General features: G+C 38.3%; 1 protein-coding gene across 2 annotated transcripts in view; it reads left to right on the top strand.

Annotated features, from left to right (window-relative positions):
- LOC116741621 (dimethylaniline monooxygenase [N-oxide-forming] 5) overlaps positions 1-17,865 on the top strand; it is a 37,984-nt gene that overhangs the window by 15,934 nt on the left and 4,185 nt on the right. The window contains exons 5-8 of one of the 2 annotated variants that reach the window (XM_032608465.1): positions 1,080-1,279; positions 4,436-4,788; positions 10,569-10,641; positions 12,218-12,898. In XM_032608465.1, the coding sequence (XP_032464356.1) occupies positions 1,080-1,279; positions 4,436-4,788; positions 10,569-10,641; positions 12,218-12,563 (972 nt within the window). In that variant the 3' untranslated portion in view covers positions 12,564-12,898. Of the gene's footprint in view, positions 1-1,079; positions 1,280-4,435; positions 4,789-10,568; positions 10,642-12,217; positions 12,899-17,865 lie in introns of those variants that run through there. The other variant, XM_032608472.1, reaches the window with a different exon arrangement.

Raw genomic sequence — 17,865 nt, 5'->3', positions numbered from 1 at the left:
GAGGGCTTAGACAAGAGACCATAAAACAATGTACTTATATAGCTTACAACCCTGGAAAATATCTCCAGCGAGTTTTATAATATAGAGAAAGTGATGCTTTTGCCAGGTAGTTGAATACCAAACTTTTACTACATGGCCTTTAGCCAGCAGATAACACAGAAAGACAGACCAGTTCCCTGTTGTGCTACTTGCAATCTTCAGTTTTTCCCTTAAATAAATGATGAAACATTACTTAAGCACAGGCTTCAGCGTCAGTTAGACTTAGGTTGGAAATTCAGCTCTATCATTTAGTAGCTATATGATCTCAGGCAAGTTATTCATCCTCTCCACGCTTCTCATCCATAAAATGGACATAACAATACCTACTACAAGAGGTTGTTGTATTGATCAAATAAAAATATAGATAAAGGACCTAGTACAGTGACTGACAGGTTACAATTCTCAGTAAAAGGAAGTGATGCTGATGATAGGCTGGGGACTAAAGGATGTATATGCTCTACCTCCCACCTTGGAGAAAACACATTTGGAAAGATAAAAAATAAGAATATATAATATTAAATATCAATATAAATGATACATTTTTTCTAATACTGCAAACAATGTCAAAGGCAAAAAAAAGACAGAAGATTTCAGATCAAATGATGTCCAGTTGCTTTCAGCTTTACTGTTCCATGATTTTAAATGAGTTGGACAGGTGACAAGTGCTAGAGAAGTTCAGAAGATGGAGAGAAAATTATCAGCCAGAACGGTCAGTGGTATCTTCATGGAGGAGGGAGACTTGATCTGGATCTTAAAAATGAATAGGCTTTGGAGAATGAAGGGGATAGGGGGCTTTTCAGGGAGGCATAATGACATTAAACAGAAATGCACTGGTAGTTCAGAGCAAGACATAGTCTTGGCCAGTGACTACACCAATATAATTGTAAGCTTAGTGTTTGACAAGAAAATGGCAGGAAATTTAAAAATATATATATTGCCAGGGACTAAAAAGTCAGACTAATGAAGAAACTGGGTTCCCATTCCTTCAGAGAAATAAGTCAGAGAATGGCAAAAACAAACATTTTTTCCCCATGCCTCAGGTTTTCCTCAGCACCAGAAGAGGGGCTTGGATCTTCAATCGTGTCGGAGACTATGGATATCCTGTTGATGTGCTATTCTCTTCTCGATTTAAATATTTTATGAAGAAGATTTGTGGTCAAACATTAGCAAATACATTTTTGGAAAAAAAGATGAACCAAAGGTTTGATCATGAAATGTTTGGCCTGAAGCCTAAACACAGGTATGTTCCCAGGCTGGGAGGTGGGCAGTAACAGCCAAGGCAAAGAATAAGGACTGTTCACATAGGCTGATAGTAGGGTTACCTCTATGTTTACATTAAGCAAGTCCACAGAATCTGAGATTAGATTTCTACGTTTCCCCCACAGAAGTCCAAGATCTACTGGTCTGTAATTTTCAGGCTGTAATTCTCCTTGGCATTAACCATTTTATCATTCCCCGAGGTACCAGTTCTTTTTACGTGATGCCCAATAGCAACAACAAAATGGTAATAGAGGGCAGGGCATCATTCATTCATTCATCCAACAAACAACTGAGCATCTGTTATGAGCCAAGCATTATACTGGAGTGAGAATACTGAGACTAAACACCTAATAATAATAGTAATACTAATAATAACACTGTACCTTTTTGAGGACTTAATATAAGACAAGCACGATTTTAAATGAGTTATACGCATTATCTCATTTAATCCTCACAACAGCCCTATAGGTTGGTACTATTTTGATCTCCATTTTGCAAATATAAAAATTGACACTTAGAGAACCTAATTTGCCCAAGATCACACAACTAATAAATGACAAACTGGAGGAATGGATATTTCCTTTAATACTCTAACAAGATAGACAATAGAATATGATAAAGAAATGCATGGAGTGCTATGAGAGTATGAAAGATAGGAGTTCTCACACAGCCTAGAAGGTAGACTGTGACAGCATTTCTAGAAGCTGATTTTAAATGCTGTTTTCCCCTCCAGCTTTTAATTTTTTTAATGTTTAGATTTACTTGCTATAAAATAGTAAGTACAATGAGCACCTATATACCCTTCACTTAGATTCACCTATTATTAACGGTTTACTATATTTGCTTTTTCCCTCTCCCTCTCTCTGGAGATAGATAGATACATACATATATAGCTTCCATATATACATACATATATTCATAAATTTTTTTCTGAAACATTTGAGAGTAAGCTGCAGTCAATACAACACTTTACCCTACATTCTTTAGCATATATTGCCTAAGAAAAAGGGCATTCTTCTACATAAACATAATTATCACACTTAGTAAAGTTAACATTGATAAAATACCATTATCTAATATATTGCATATTCAAATTTTCCAAATTGTTTCAATAATATTTGTAGCTTATTTATTTGTTTGGCCACACTGCATTGCTTAAAGTTTGCAGTCCTAACACTGGAAAGCCAGGGAATTTCCTGTAGCTTTTATAGTTTTAAATCCAGGGTCCTGTCAGGTATTACACCATTGTATTTAGTTGTCATACCTCTTTAATCTCTCTTAATCTGAAATAAATCTCCATTTTCTTGACATGGGTTTTTTTTTTTAAGAATTCAAGCCATTTGTTTTGCAGAAAGTCTCTAAATTTGGACTTTCATAGCTGTTCTTCCTTTATTATATTTAGGTTAAACAATTTTGGTGTGAATATCCATAGGTTATGTTGTGCCTTCTTGGAGGATCACATCAGGAGCCATATGATAGCAGTTTATTGCATATTAATGATGTAAAATTTGAAAACTTGGATTAGGTGGTCTACCAGGTTTCTCTTTTGTAAAGATGTTTTTCCTTTGAAACTAACCAGTGGGGTGATACTTTGAGACTGTGTTCCCCAAACTTTCAGCCATTTATTTCACCCAATTATGGAAACTGTAGCATCCATAACTTTGGTGATCACAAAATAAATTGAGGCTTTATAGAATAATAAGATATAGTCAAACAAACAGGGTAAGGAAGTAGCATTCTAATTATAAATACAAGGTCTTGGAATAGCAAAAAAAATATTATGCTCTGAGACCTGAACATAGTTTGGTTTGGCTGGACTACAGGCAAAGATGGAAGAGTGACTGAGTACATCTCCTGGTTCACTGGGCAGATATATGAAAATATTTGTATGCTCTGCTAAATAAAAAGTTTAGAATGAAGACAGCCCACAGCCACTGAAAGATTTTAAGCAGGTGAGTGACACAATAATAAATACATTTTGGAACAATCACTCCAAAAATGATGTAGAAGATAGATTGAAAGGGGATGGAGCAGGAGGCACTAGAGACAGCTGTAATGGCCCAGGTGAAACAGCATAAGTAAAACTATTCTGGGGGTGTTAGGAGGAGAAAGTGTGGCCTTGGTGACCAGATGTAAGACTCACAGTTTTGTGGCTTGGGCAGCAATGTGGATGGTGGTACTGTGAGTGAACAGGAGTAAGTTTGGAGAGAAAGATGAAATGATGAGGTTGGAATGAGAACAGAATCTGTACCTAAAGGTTTGCATCAAAGAATTACTAAATGCAGCAAACCAGTAATACTGTTTAAACATATCTTGTTCCTAAGAAGAGGGCAGCTCTGTCAGAACATCATGGGCTGAGGATTCTCAGAGCTGTTAACACAGGATCCAAGGATTCGCACTGTTTTTAGAAAGGTCCAAGATTCTGCACCTTATCCTATGTTATTTCGAGGAAACACTACTTACCATGCCTAGAGTATCTCAAGGGAGTTCATAAAAAAGCATTTGATATAAATCCTAAAATCCTAGGCTGTGTGACCTTGGGCAAGCCACTTAACTTCTTCAGGCCTCAGTTTCCTCGTCTATAAGACCTGGATAATGACAACTGTCCTGCCTCCTTCGGTGGGTTTGCGTGACACTCAAATATGTTAATGTATGTAAAAACAGTTTATAACTGTAAGTCACTATACACATGCAATTTATTATACCTTTTGGAAAATGATGGTCCAAGCCTGGCTCTTGGGCCTTTGAAGAGGAAGAGACTCAACAGAATGCTGATAGTCCAGTTCCGCAGATTTCTTGACATATGGGTAGAAGTTACTAGACTGTGGACTTATCATATCACTGAGAGCTTTATTAGGCCTTGAGAAACCATGCATGTACTCTTCAAATAAAACAATCCTTCCCTCACTTCTCCAACAGCTTCTCTTTCAATGCCATCCAGGGTCAAACTTGTACTCTGAGATCCTTACCTTTATCAAGCTGGTATACATTAGACCTTTCCCAAATTTCATGAATAAAGGGAGACTATTGGCATATTGATTAACCACCTCAATCAAAACAGAATTTCACTTACATGGTAATGATCTTTCCCTCTCATGATCTCTCTCGATTTCTCCTTCTTTATCATCATTCACAGAGCTCTGAGTCAGCATCCAACGATAAATGACTTTCTGCCAAATTGTATAATTTCTGGCTTGGTGAAGGTGAAATCAAACGTGAAGGAATTCACAGAGACAGCGGCCATATTTGAGGATGGCTCCAGGGAAGATGACATTGATGCTGTGATCTTTGCTACAGGCTATAGCTTTGCCTTTCCTTTTCTTGAAGATTCTGTCAAAGTAGTCAAAAACAAGATATCTCTGTATAAAAAGGTCTTCCCTCCTAACCTAGAAAAGCCAACTCTTGCAATCATAGGCTTGATCCAGCCCTTGGGTGCCATTATGCCCATTTCAGAGCTCCAAGGACGCTGGGTCACTCAAGTATTTAAAGGTAAGTGACCATGCAAGATGACTACCGAATTACTTAGTGGTTTGTTTAATTATGTTTATGTTCTTGCTTATAAATAGCTGAGACAGTATGTATGATTGTAACAGTGCCTGGCACAAAATTAGTGCTCAAAAATTAATTTTTGAGGGAATATCAAGTAGTAACTTATAATCATGGACATATAGCAGAATCTACTAGGAAGTTTTCCAAAAATAGGCATGCTTTGCCTGGTGGTGTTTATTTAATAAGTCTCAAGTGGTGCTTACATAAAATTGTTGAGAAAATGTTCCCCAGGTGATTCACACATGCACTCCAGATTAAAATCCACTCATCTAGATTTTAGACAACTGATACATATTTGTGAAGCAAAAGAATTTAATCTTCTTTCATTATACTTAGAGAAAGTCAAATATAGAAGTGCTGTGATTTCATTTCAGACAAAAATTAAGAGCTGGTTAAAGACTAGTCCAGAATGAAGAAGATTCAGCCACTCAAAGTCTTACTTTCTGCCCTTTATGTTCCCTCTTTCAGAAAGTTTTGGCTAGGAAAACACGAGAAAAAACTTTGGGGTTTGGGATAGCAGGCTCAATATGAATCAGCAGAATGATGTGGCTTCCAAAAGACTTAACTATATCTGGCATCATTAAAAACTATAATGTCCTGGAATTTACAACTGTTCTTCCCTGAACTGGTGAGACCACACCCACAGACATTTTAAAAGTGAAACTGGAGTACATTAAAAGGGGAGAGACAAGAGTGGTTAAGGGGTTTGAAAATGTGCCATTTGAAGTACAACTAAAGGAGCTGGAGAGGTTTGGCCTGGAGAGGATAAGATTTAGGGGAGATATGAAAGTTCCCCTCAGATACCTGAAGAGATGCCCCATGGCAGAAGGTTTTATATATTTGCTTAGTAACACTTCAAAGCGTTGAACCAGAACCAAGGAGTGAAATTTTGAGGGTTTGCACAATATTAGCTTAACATTAAAAATAAACTTTGGTCAGGCCAATAGGAAGTAGATTCAAGCCTCAGAATAGGGAGAAATCAAATGACTTTTAAGGTTCCTTCTAACAAAGAAGTTCTTTGTACCATTACTAATGTTTAATTAAAACTGTTCAAAGTTCTTGTTGAGGGACTTCCCTGGTGGTCTAGTGGCTAAGACTCTGCATCCCCAATGCAGGGGGCCTGGGTTTGATCTCTGGTCAGGGAACTAGATCCCACGTGCCTCAACTAAAGATCATGCATGCCACAAAGAGGATCTTGTGTGCCACAACTAAGACCCGGCGCAGCCAAATAAATAAATAAATATTTTAAAAAAACGTTCTTATTGAAATTACAGATTCTTCTTCCCTAGTGAAGGTCCTCATGGTAGCAGAGAAAAAAAGCAATGATGTTAGAGTTGATAGATAAAAAACTTTTCCAAATTTCCCCAAAGTTCTTTCATTTCTTTCTTTTTTTTTCTTTTTTAATTTTTTGGCTGTGCCGTGTGGCATGTGGAAATCATAGCTCCCCAACCAGGGATTGAACCCATGCCCCCTGCAGTGGAAGCATGGAATCTTAAGCACTGGACTGCCAGGAAACTCCCAAAGTTCATTTCTTAATTCCTTTTAATTCTATCCAGTAGATCATGTACTCCTTGAGCACTGGACCAGCAATCCAATGCAAGTAACCGGTTAAGTTGGCTTAATTCCAGTCATATAAAGTGGACCTTTTTTTTTTTTTTTTTTTTTTTTGCGGTACGCGCTGTGGCCTCTCCCGTTGCGGAGCACAGGCTCCAGACGCGCAGGCCCAGCGGCCGTGGCTCACGGGCCCAGCCGCTCTGCGGCACGAACCCACATCCCCCGCATCGGCAGGCGGACTCCCAACCACTGCACCACCAGGGAAGCCCGCTAAAGTGGATCTTTTAATTGGATCAATAAAGTAAGAGGAAAAGGTTGCTTTAAAATAGGCCACAGCATCTTAGTAAACTGAACAAAAACGAGACTCTTTTCCAGGACCAAGTGAACCATTGACAGGATTAGGGCAAATGAGTATTTGTAAGATTCTGCATTGTGACTGTGGGATTAGGGGATCTTAGGGGAAATGCACAAAAAGCTCAGTTTCCTCTGCTAGCAAATCTTAGTTAGTGCTAATCCCTCTAGCTTTCTTCTAAACACTTGGAAGGAAGGAATCATCAGAGAATCCCTATAACTTTATCAAATTTCCAAAAGGAACCCTGAGTTTTTTGTTCTACTGTCTGCCTACCAAATCCTTGCCTTTCTCAGCCCAGAATTCTACCTTCACTGTGCCAATTTTAAGACCATTCTTTCACACCTGCCCAACTCTGCCTGTCCTCTTCCCTGGCCTGTCCTTTCCTCAACAAGCCCCATTTCCCTACTTCCTTTGTTCTCTAGAATTACTATTCTCTTGTCAAGAAAATATTCCACGCTTTTATAGAACACTGAACCCACTTGCTTACCTTGACAGAAATCTAGTATTCTTTTGTCTCATTTGTAGCCCTCTCAAGAGCCCTTGCAAGTGTTCCACTTTCATTTAGTAACTTTCTTCCCTTGAAAACCATATGAAATGATACCAATTCTCTGGATCACAAGGAAGCATTATGTCATAGCATGGCATTCAAGTTCCTCCACAAATTGGATACAGGCTGCTTTCTCAGGCCCATCTTTTGCAGCTCTTTACCATCCATCCTACAATCTTCTAGATGCACTGAATGACTTACCCACTATGCAGCAAACACAGCAGGTACTCTTGTACCTTATGTCTTTGCTTCTGTTGTTCTCTCTGCCTGGTATGCCTCCCATTTACTCGTTATTTGTGTGGAAAAAGCCTGTTTATTTCCTCCCTCTCTGTAGTATATTGAAAGCTCTTTAAATAAAAGAATCATGTTTACTTGCCTTTGTCTTCCAAGTCTAGACCAGTGCCTAGCACATGGGAGGTAACTAATACATCTCTATTCAATGATTGCAAGTTTAATTTTGGAGGTTTTCTAAACTCTACAGTAGAAAGTTCTTATCAGAGGATCTCAGCTTATGAACTACCTTCTCAATTTCCAGTCATGGTAAAAGGCTGGACTGGACTGAAAGAGCAGAATGGCAGCCACACCTCCTTCCTCTTGTAACATTACCTTTACATTAAACATGCAGGGACTAGTCAGGATTACATAAATACAATCTGCCTTAGGCCTGAGAGCCGACTGAAAGACTTAGTTCCACAGAGTTACAATTCAGGCTCACCCCGTTTGAACCTTGTCTTGGAACACTTAGGAAATCTCTGAACTTCAGTTCCACACTGTTCTTCAACAACATTCGTCAGCTAACATTTACTGGCCTCTTAGTGTATGCCAGACCCTCTGCTAGGTGCTGGAGATGCAAATATGACCAAACAGAAAATTCCTATCTTTACGGAACTCAGAGTCAAGCAAGGGAGACAAGTAAACAGACATTTAATGTGTTCATTCATTCAGCAGGTATTTACTATATCCTAAACAAGTGTCCAATAACAATGTAGAGGAGCTGGCTATGGGAGCAGGAAGGAACAAGTACCCAATTCTCCCTACAACTGCAAATACACTGTAAAAAAGTAAGAGTTTACTAAAAGGACAATGCCATCTTGAACATAACAGAGAACAATTAGTAATATTTATGCAAAGTTAGAGAAAATGACAAAATAAACCAAGTCCTGAGAACTACAAGGAGTTCAGAATTCTGGAGAATAAAGTATTACAGGAATTAAAGAAAATGAAGCTGGAGATATTTATAGAGGCAAAACCAAGAAAATTCCTTAGGTGCCATGCAAGAAGTTTACATTCAATGTAGGCAATAGAGAACAATTGAAGGATTAACTGGGAGAGGGGGAGTCAAATCAGATTTGCAATTCAGAAGATGTGTTAGAGGGAAATGAAATGGGAAATAGGCCAGTTGCGAGCCTGTGACAAAAGTCCAAGAAGGACATAATGAAGGCTTTAAACTAAGGTAAAGGAATACGAGAAATATTTGAATGAAATTTCATTGGTGAATTTGAAAGGATTTGGATGGAATGTAGGTTGGAGATGAAAGAGAGAAAAGAATCTGCTCAGGGGCTATGGCCATTGATGTAAACTGGTAATATAAGAGGACGTGCAAGATAGGAAGGAGGGAAATACATATAGTAAAAATGACATGTGCCTGAACGAGGAAACACTGCAACAACAGTATCAATGAATTAAAAACTGCACCACCGGATACAGTACACATCTTTATATACTGCTATCTATCCACCTATCTAACTTATAGTGATTTTTTGTTTGGTTGTGTTTTTGGTTTTTGTTTTTTTTTTTTGGATGAATTGGCTGAATCACATGCAAGAAATGACCTCCTCCTCCATGTTTCTACTTAAGAGAAGTAAAAATTGCGGTGGTTCTATGAGAAATAATTTGGAAATCAACTCTCAAACTGTGCTTCATGAGCATCTTAAGACCTGTGATTAACTTCAAATGAAGCATTTCAGTGATTCCTCATTGACTTACGAACATACATAATTCCCAACGCTAAAATGAAAAGAACACATGGCAAAACACAGAAGGCTATTTCTTGAGTGTTGAATTTGGGTCTCACGTTTTAAGAGAGACACACCAGGATAGTTACTAGAGTGTGCCCAGAGAAAGGCAACCAGTGGGGCAGAGAACGTGAAAGCTGTTATATGGGGAACTGTTAAGGCTTTAATGCTGATAATGGGAAGACTTAAAGAAGTTATGACAGTTGTTCTCAAATGGTTCAAACACTGTCATTTGTTAATATTAGACTCCTTGGCCCCAGAAGGCAGAGCTAAGTCCACTGGTGCCAGCTGCATGGAGCCAGGTTCTGGGGTCAATGAAAAGAATAATGTTCCAGCAAGTAGAGCAGCCAAATAATTAAATCATCTCCTCAGGTGATGAGATCCCCAACACCAGAGATATTTAAGGAGGAATGAGATAACCACTTGAGAGTACTTGTAGAGAGGATTGTATTAGGTAAAATATATTCCCATTCTAAAATTACATGTTCCAGACTTTTGTGGAGTAACACTTTAGAGTTGGGTGTGGCTAAAGTTTTCTACATGGCATAGTGATTGTAAATCCGGGCATAAAGCTAACCATTTAAATTGAGAGTTGTCTATGTCAACTTAAATACTATTCTACCTTTGTCTAGCCATGTCCTTGGTGTTAAATTCCTGTTACTGGAACTGTTTGTGCATTAGTGCTTAAATTTACTTGTTAAGATTGGGTATTATGAGTTGCCTTTGATCTTCCCCCTCACTCTCGCCAAATAAAAAATTTAGAAAGTAAGGCTTATCTTCCATGGAACTTTAGGCATAAAATAGGACTGAGAGTTTACTTTTACTTCTTTCACCCTGTGGTATAAAGCCTCTTTGTTATTAAGAGTACAAGTACAGGTGTGTTTCCAATCCCCCCCCCTCCTTTTACTTTGTACCTCATTTTCTGTACACTTTTAAGGCCATTTATCATTTCCTCATGTCCATATTTCATTTCCCAATTGAAAGACTATGTTAGGGAGGAGGCAGCTTTTGGTTGGAAAGCAGATTAGGAGAAATATCTTCCAAAGACAAAGCAGAAAAGAGTAAACTACTGAGGTTAATATTATTATATTCTGGTGGTGGTAGGGTAAGGTGATCAAATGAAGGTGTAACCTCCTTGGTACAGACAACTAGCCTGTATTCCTTTGAATTTTTCATAGCATGGTAATTGTTAATAGGGTTAGTGTTCATACTGAGGTAATTTTACACTTAAAATTTTGATTTTTCTCTTTAGGGATAAAGACATTACCCTTACAAAATGAAATGATAAAAGAAATAGCTAAGGTTCAAGAAGATATGGCCAAAAGGTAAGAGTTCTCCCAGGAAGATAGGTGGTTAATTTTTCCCACTTAGTTCTTTTTCTTCTCTTTTGGCTGCATTGGGTCTTCGTTCCTGTGCATGGGCTTTCTCTAGTTCTGGAGAGCAGGGGGCTATTCTTCTTTGCGGTGCATGGGCTTCTCATTGTGGGGGCTTCTCTTGTTGCGGAGCATGGGCTCTAGGCACACGGGCTTCAGTAGTTGCAGCATGTGGGTCCTAGAGCGTGTGGGCTTCAGTAGTTGTGATGCATGGGCTCTAGGGTGCGCGGGGTTTAGTAGTTGTGGTACACGGGCTCAGTAGTTGTGGCACACAGGCTTAGCTGCTCCACAGCATGTGGGATCTTTCTGGACCAGGGATCGAACCCACGACCCCTGTATTGGCAGGTGGATTCTTAACCACTGCACGACCAGGAAAGTCCCCCCACTTATTTCTTAATAAGAGCAATGTTGTACTGTATTTATTGTCCTCGTGTTTGTTTAAGGATTTAGATTATATTTTGAAGAAAAAGGAAATCACAGTTTGTGACAATAGAATAGAGAATTACCACCAAGCAGTTTGAATATGGATGGGAAAGGAGAGAAAAGCTTAAGAAAATTCTATGTTTAGGGCCTAAAAGAAAAGTCAAGTAGGAAAAAGCACATGGAGAGGAAACCTGGTACATTGTTTTGGCAAGGATTACATGAAGAGATATTAGAGCTGCCAGAGGAAAGAAGGGCAGCGATGAATTAATGAGAGGTAGATATGGTTAAATTACAAATCTGTAGGTAGATTTACAAATCTGCAGAGGCCACTTTGCTGGCTGTCATGTGACAGCATACTTAGGTCACAGTGGCTCTTAGTATGAGTAATCTATAAGATCTGGGAAGGTGGTACCACCAGCCCGTATTTTAGTGCTTGGGTAGACACATTTAGCAGTCTGAATTTCAGAACTTGAGCTTATTCACTGCTGATTTTTATTTGAACAAAGTTGATGTTAATAAAGCTCCTAGATTTTTGTGGAGAAGTCAGAGGCACAATCATTCCATGCCCAAGGACGTGGTTTTCTTCAACTGATTATACCAGCATAACTCTCCCTTCTGCAAGGAGAAAGACAGTTTTTACTTAACCCTGATGCCCTTTCTAGGTGCTCTCCTATCTTCCTCCTTCCTTTCACTGCCAAACTTCTACAATATATATTCTACATTATATATATTAACTTGTAATACTTCCCTCTTTGTTCTCAGCTTATCTATTTCTTCCACATCCTTCAACGACTTATCATAGCTCGATTTTAACTACCCTCTTCTACATTTCTATTTAGCAGTCTAAAACCACATGATTTACCAGAAATCTTATATTCTTGTCTGTTTCATGTGAAGTCTTACATTCTTCTCTGTTTCATGTGTATCTATCTTATCTAGTTCAGTAGATTATAAGGCCCTTAAGAATACAGACATGTCTTTTCTTTCTTCTCTAGTTTCTACAGCTCCTAGCTCAATATTGAGCCAAGAGCAGATAGAAAGCATTGATTAATTGATGGGGTGACTGAATTGTTAATAGGCATGGCTTTTGTCTTCTCTGCTTCAGGTATGTGGACAGCCAACGCCATACCATTCAGGGAGACTATATAGATACCATGGATGAGCTTGCTGATCTGGTGGGCGTCAGGCCCAATCTGCTGTCCCTGGCCTTCACTGACCCCAAATTGGCATTACAGTTATTTTGGGGACCCTGTACTCCAATCCAGTATCGGCTACAGGGCCCTGGAAAGTGGGATGGAGCTCGAAAAGCTATCCTCACCACAGAAGATCGTATCAGGAAGCCGCTAATGACAAGAGTAATTGAAAGCAACAATTCCACAACTTCAACAATAACAGTGGCCAGGTTTATGCTGGCTGTGGCTTTCTTTGCTATAATTATGACCTATTTTTAGCTGTTCCATTGTCACTGTCTTCTCTGAAAGCTGGATCTGGAGGTGCTTTCAGAACCTGACAAGATTGAACAACTCTCAGCTTCACATTGCCCAGAAAGCTACTTTTATTTCTCTTTCCAAAGCATTAATCCTTTTTCCTCTTTTCCCTATAGTGAAATCCCACCTTTTCATTTGTACTGACTTACCTCCCTTACTCTTATGACCCATCACTTTTTCCTTTCAGTCATTCCTGGACTGTGAGCTCAGGTACTCTGTTAGTCATCTTTGTTTGTCCTTAGCAGAGTTCCTGAAATGTGGTAGGTGCTTTCTTTTCTTTTTTTTACATCTTTATTGGAGTATAAAGGCTTTACAATATTGTGTTCGTTTCTCCTGTACAACAAAGTGAGTCAGCTATATGTATACATATATCCCCATATCCCCTCCCTCTTGAGCCTCCCTCCCACCCTCCCTATCCCATCCCTCTAGGTCATCACAAAGCTCTGAGCTGACCTCCCTATGCTATGCAGCAGTTTCCCACTAGCCATCCATTTTACATTTGGTAGTGTATATACATCAATGCTACTCTCTCACTTCATCCCAGCTTCCCCTTCCCCACTCTGTCCTCAAGTCAGTTCTCTATGTCTGCATCTTTATTCCTGCTCTGCCACTAGGTTCATCAGTACTGCTTCTTTAAATCCCATATATATGCGTTAGCATATGGTATTTGTTTTTCTCTTTCTAACTTACTTCACGCTGTATGACAGATTCTAGGTCCATGCACCTCAGCACAAATAACTCAATTTCGTTCCTTGTTATGGCTGAATAATATTCCATTGTATATATGTGCCACATCTTTATCCATTCATCTGTTGATGGACACTTAGGTTGGTTCCATGTCCTGGCTATTGTAAATAGTGCTGCAATGAACATTGTGCTATGTGACTCTATTTGAATTACAGTTTTCTCAGGGTATATGCCCAGTAGTGGGATTGCTGGGTCATATGGTAGTTCTATTTTTAGTTTTTAAAGGAACCTCCATACTGTTCTCCATAGTGGCTGTACCAATTCACATTCCCACCCACAGTGCAAGAGTGTTCCCTTTTCTCCACACCCTCTCCAGCATTTATTGTTTGTAGATTTTCTGATGATGCCCATTCTAATAGGTGTGAGGTAATACCTCATTGTAGTTTTGATTTGCATGTCTCTAATAATTAGTGATGTTGAGCATCTCTTCATGTGCCTCTTGGCCATCTGTATGTCTTCTTTGGAGAAATATTTAGGTCTTCTCCCCATTTTGGGATTGGGTTGTTTGTTCTTGTGTTACTGAGCTGCATAAGCTGATTGTATATTTTGGAGATTAATCCTTTGTCAGTTGTTGTTTGCAAATATTTTCTCCCATTCTGAGGGTTGTCTTTTCGTCTTGTTTATGGTTTCCTTCGCTGTGCAAAAGCTTTTACATTTCATTACGTCTCAGTTGTTTATTAGTTTTTAATTCCCTTATTCCAGGAGGTGGGTCAAAAAGGATCTTGCTGTGATTTATGTCATAGAGTGTTCTGCCTATGTTTTCCTCTAAGAGTTTTATAGTGTAGTGTCTGGGCTTACATTTAGGTCTTTAATCCATTGAGGTTATTTTTGTGTCTGTAGTTAGTGTGTGTTCTAATTTCATTCTTTCACATGTAGCTGTCCGGTTTTCCCAGCATCACTTATTGAAGAGGCTGTCTTTTCTCCACTGTATATTCTTGCCTCCTTTGTCAAAGATAAGGTGACCCTATGTGCATGGGTTTATCTCTGGGCTTTCTATCCTGTTCCATTGATCTATATTTCTGTTTTTGTGCCAGTATCATACTGTCTTGATTACTGTAGCCTTGGAGTATAGTCTGCAGTCAGGGAAACTGATTCCTCCAGCACCATTTTTCGTTCTCAAGATTGCTTTGGCTATTTGGGGTCTTTTGTGTTTCCATACAAATTGTAAGATTTCTTGTTTTAGTTCTGTGAAAAATGCCACTGGTAATTTGATAGGGATTGCATTGAATCTGTAGATTGCTTTGGGTAATATAGTCTTTTTCACAGTATTGATTCTTCCAATCCAGGACCAAGGTATACCTGCCCAACTGTTTATGTTATCTTTGATTTCTTTCATCAGTGTTTTATAGTTTTCTGAGTACAGGTCTTTTGCCTCTTTAGGTAGGTTTACTCCTAGGTATTTTTTATTGTTATTGTTGTGATGGTGAATGGGATTGTTTCCTTAATTTCTCTTTCTGATCTTTCGTTGTTACTGTATAGGAATGCAAGAGATTTCTGCACATTAATTTTGTATCCTGCAACCTTACCAAATTCACTGACTAGTTCTGGTAGTTTTCTGGTGGCATCTTTAGGATTTTCTATGTATAGTACCATATCATTGGGAAAGTCAGTTTTAGGTCTTTTCCAATTTGTATCCCTTTTATTTCTTTTTCTTCTCTGATTGCTGCACCTAAGACTTCCAATACTGTGTTGATTAATAGTGGCAAGAGTGGACAGCCTTCTCTTGTTCCTGATCTTAGAGGAAATGCTTTCAGTTTTTCACCATTGGGAATGATGTTTGCAGTGGGTTTGTCATATATGGCTTTTATTATGTTGAGGTAGGTTCCCTCTATGCCCACTTTCTGTAATTTTTAACATAAATGGGTGTTGAATTCTGCCAAAAGCTTTTTCTGCATCTATTGAGATGATCATACAATTTTTATTCTTTAATTTGTTAATATGGTGTATCACATTGATTGTTTTATGTATATTGAAGAATCCTTGCATCCCTGGGATAAATCCCACTTGATCATGGTGTATTATTCTTTTAGTGTGTTGTTGGATTCTGTTTGCTAGTATTTTCTTGAGGATTTTTGTGTCTATGTTCTTCAGTGATACTGGTCTATAGTTTTCTTTTTTTGTAATATCTTTGTTTGGTTTTGGTAACAGGGTGATGGTGGCCCTCGTAGAAGAAGTTTGGGAGTGTTCCTCCCTCCACAACTTTTTGGAAGAGTTTGAGAAGGATAGGTGTTAACTCTTCTCTAAATGTTTGATAGAATTTGCCTGTGAAGCCATCTGGTCCTAGACTTTTGTTTGTTGGAAGATTTTAAATTACAGTTTCAATTTCATTACCTGTGATTGGTCTGTTTATATTTCCTAATTCTTCCTGGTTCAATCTTGTAAAGTTGTACTTTTCCAGGAATTTGTCCATTTCTTCCAGGTTGCCCATTTTATTGGTATAGAGTTGCTTGTAGTAGTCTATTATAATCTTTTGAATTTCTGCAGTGTCACTTGTAATCTCTTCTTTTCATTTCTAATTTTATTGATTTGAGTCCTCTTCCTTCTTTTCTTGGTGAGTCTGGCTAAAGGTTTATCAATTCTGTTTATCTTCTCAAGGAGCCAGCTTTTAGTTTTATTGATCTTTGCCATTTGTTTCTATTTCATTTATTTCTCCTCTGATTATGATTTCTTTCCTTCTACTACCTTTGGGCTTTCTTTGTCCTTTTTCTAGTTGCCTTAGGTGTAAGGTTATATTGTTTATTTGAGATTTTTCTTGTTTCTTGAGGTGAGCTTGAATTGCCATGAACTTCCCTCTTACAGCTGCTTTAGCTGCATCCCATAGGTTTTGGATCATTGTGTTTTTGTTGTCATTTGTTCCTAGGTATTTTTTGATTTCTTCAGTGATCTCTTGGTTATTTAGCAGTGCACTGTCTAGCCTCCATGTGTTTGTCTTTTGCTGTTTTTTTCCTGTAATTGATTTCTAATCTCATAGTGTTGTGGTTGGAAAAAATGCTTGATACGATTTCAGTTTTCTTAAATTTTCCAAGGCTTGATTTGTGACCCAGGATGTGATCTATTCTGGAGAGTGTTCCATATGCACTTCAGAAGAAAGTGTGTTTTCCCACTTTCAGGTGGAATGTCCTAAATATCAATTAGGTCTATCTGGTCTATTGTGTCTTTTAAAGCTTGTGTTTCCTTATTTATTTACTCTCTGGATGATCTGTCTATTGGTGTAAGTGGGGTGTTAAAGTCCCCCACTACCACTGTGTTACTGTTGATTTCTCCTTTTATGGCTGTTAGCATTTGCCTTATGTATTGAGGTGTTCCTATGTTGGGTGCATAAATATTTATAGTTGTTACGTTTTCTTCTTGGATTGATCCCTTGATCATTATGTAGTGTCCTTTCTTATCTCTTGTAACAGTCTTTATTTTAAGGACTATTTCATCTGATATGAGTATTGCTAATCCAGCTTTCTTGTGATTTCCATTGGTGTGGAATATCTTCTTCCATCCCCTCACTTGCACTCTATGTGTCCCTAGGTCTGAAGTGGGTTTCTTGTAGACAGCATATATAAGGGTCTTGTTTTTGTATCCATTCAGCCAGTCTGTGTCTTTTGGTTGGAGCATTTAATCCATTTACATTCAAGGTTATTATCAACATGGATGTTCCTATTACCATTCTCTTAATTGATTTGGATATGTTTTTGTGGGTCTTTTTCTTCTCTAGTGTTTCCCGCTTAGAGAAGTTCCTTTAGCATTTTGTTGTAAAGCTGGTTTGGTGGTGCTGAATTCCCTTAGCTTTTGCTTGTCTGTAAAGTTTTTGATTTCTCCGTCAAATCTGAATGAGATCCTTTCCAGGTAATCTTGGTTGTTGGTGTTCCCCTTTCATCACTCTAAATGTGTCCTGCCACTCCCCTGTGGCTTGCAGAGTTTCTGCTGAAAGATCAACTGTTAACCTTATGGGGATTCCCTTGTATATTATTTGTTGCTTTTCCCTTGCTGCTTTTAAATTTTTTATTTTTATTTAATTTTTGATAGTTTGATTAATGTGTGTTTCAGCATGTTTCTCTTTGGGTTTATCCTGTATGGGACTCTCTGCACTTCCTGGACTTGACTGACTATTTCCTTTCCCATGTTAAGGACATTTTCGACTATGATCTCTTCAAATATTTTCTCAGACCCTTTCTTTTTCTCTTCTTCTATAATTTGAATGTTTGAATATAATCTGAATGTTGGTGCGTTTAATGCTGTCCCAGAGGTCTCTGAGACTGTCCTCAATTCTTTTCATTCTTTTTTCTGTATTCTGCTCCCTGGCAGTTATTTCCACTATTTTATCTTCCAGCTCACTTATCCGTTCTTCTGCCTCAGTTATTCAGCTACTGATTCCTTCTAGAGGATTTTTAGTTTCAGTTACTGTGTTGTTCATCACTGTTTGTTTGCTGTTTAGTTTTTCTAGATACTTGTTAAATGTTTCTTGTATTTTCTCCATTCTGTTTCCGAGATTCTGGATCATCTTTACTATCATTACTCTGAATTCTTT

This window comes from Phocoena sinus, chromosome 1, assembly GCF_008692025.1.
Source record: "Phocoena sinus isolate mPhoSin1 chromosome 1, mPhoSin1.pri, whole genome shotgun sequence".
Classification (NCBI taxonomy): Eukaryota; Metazoa; Chordata; class Mammalia; order Artiodactyla; family Phocoenidae; genus Phocoena; species Phocoena sinus.
Note: the sequence above shows the minus strand (reverse complement) of the source record. Positions and strands in the feature narration are given on the sequence as shown.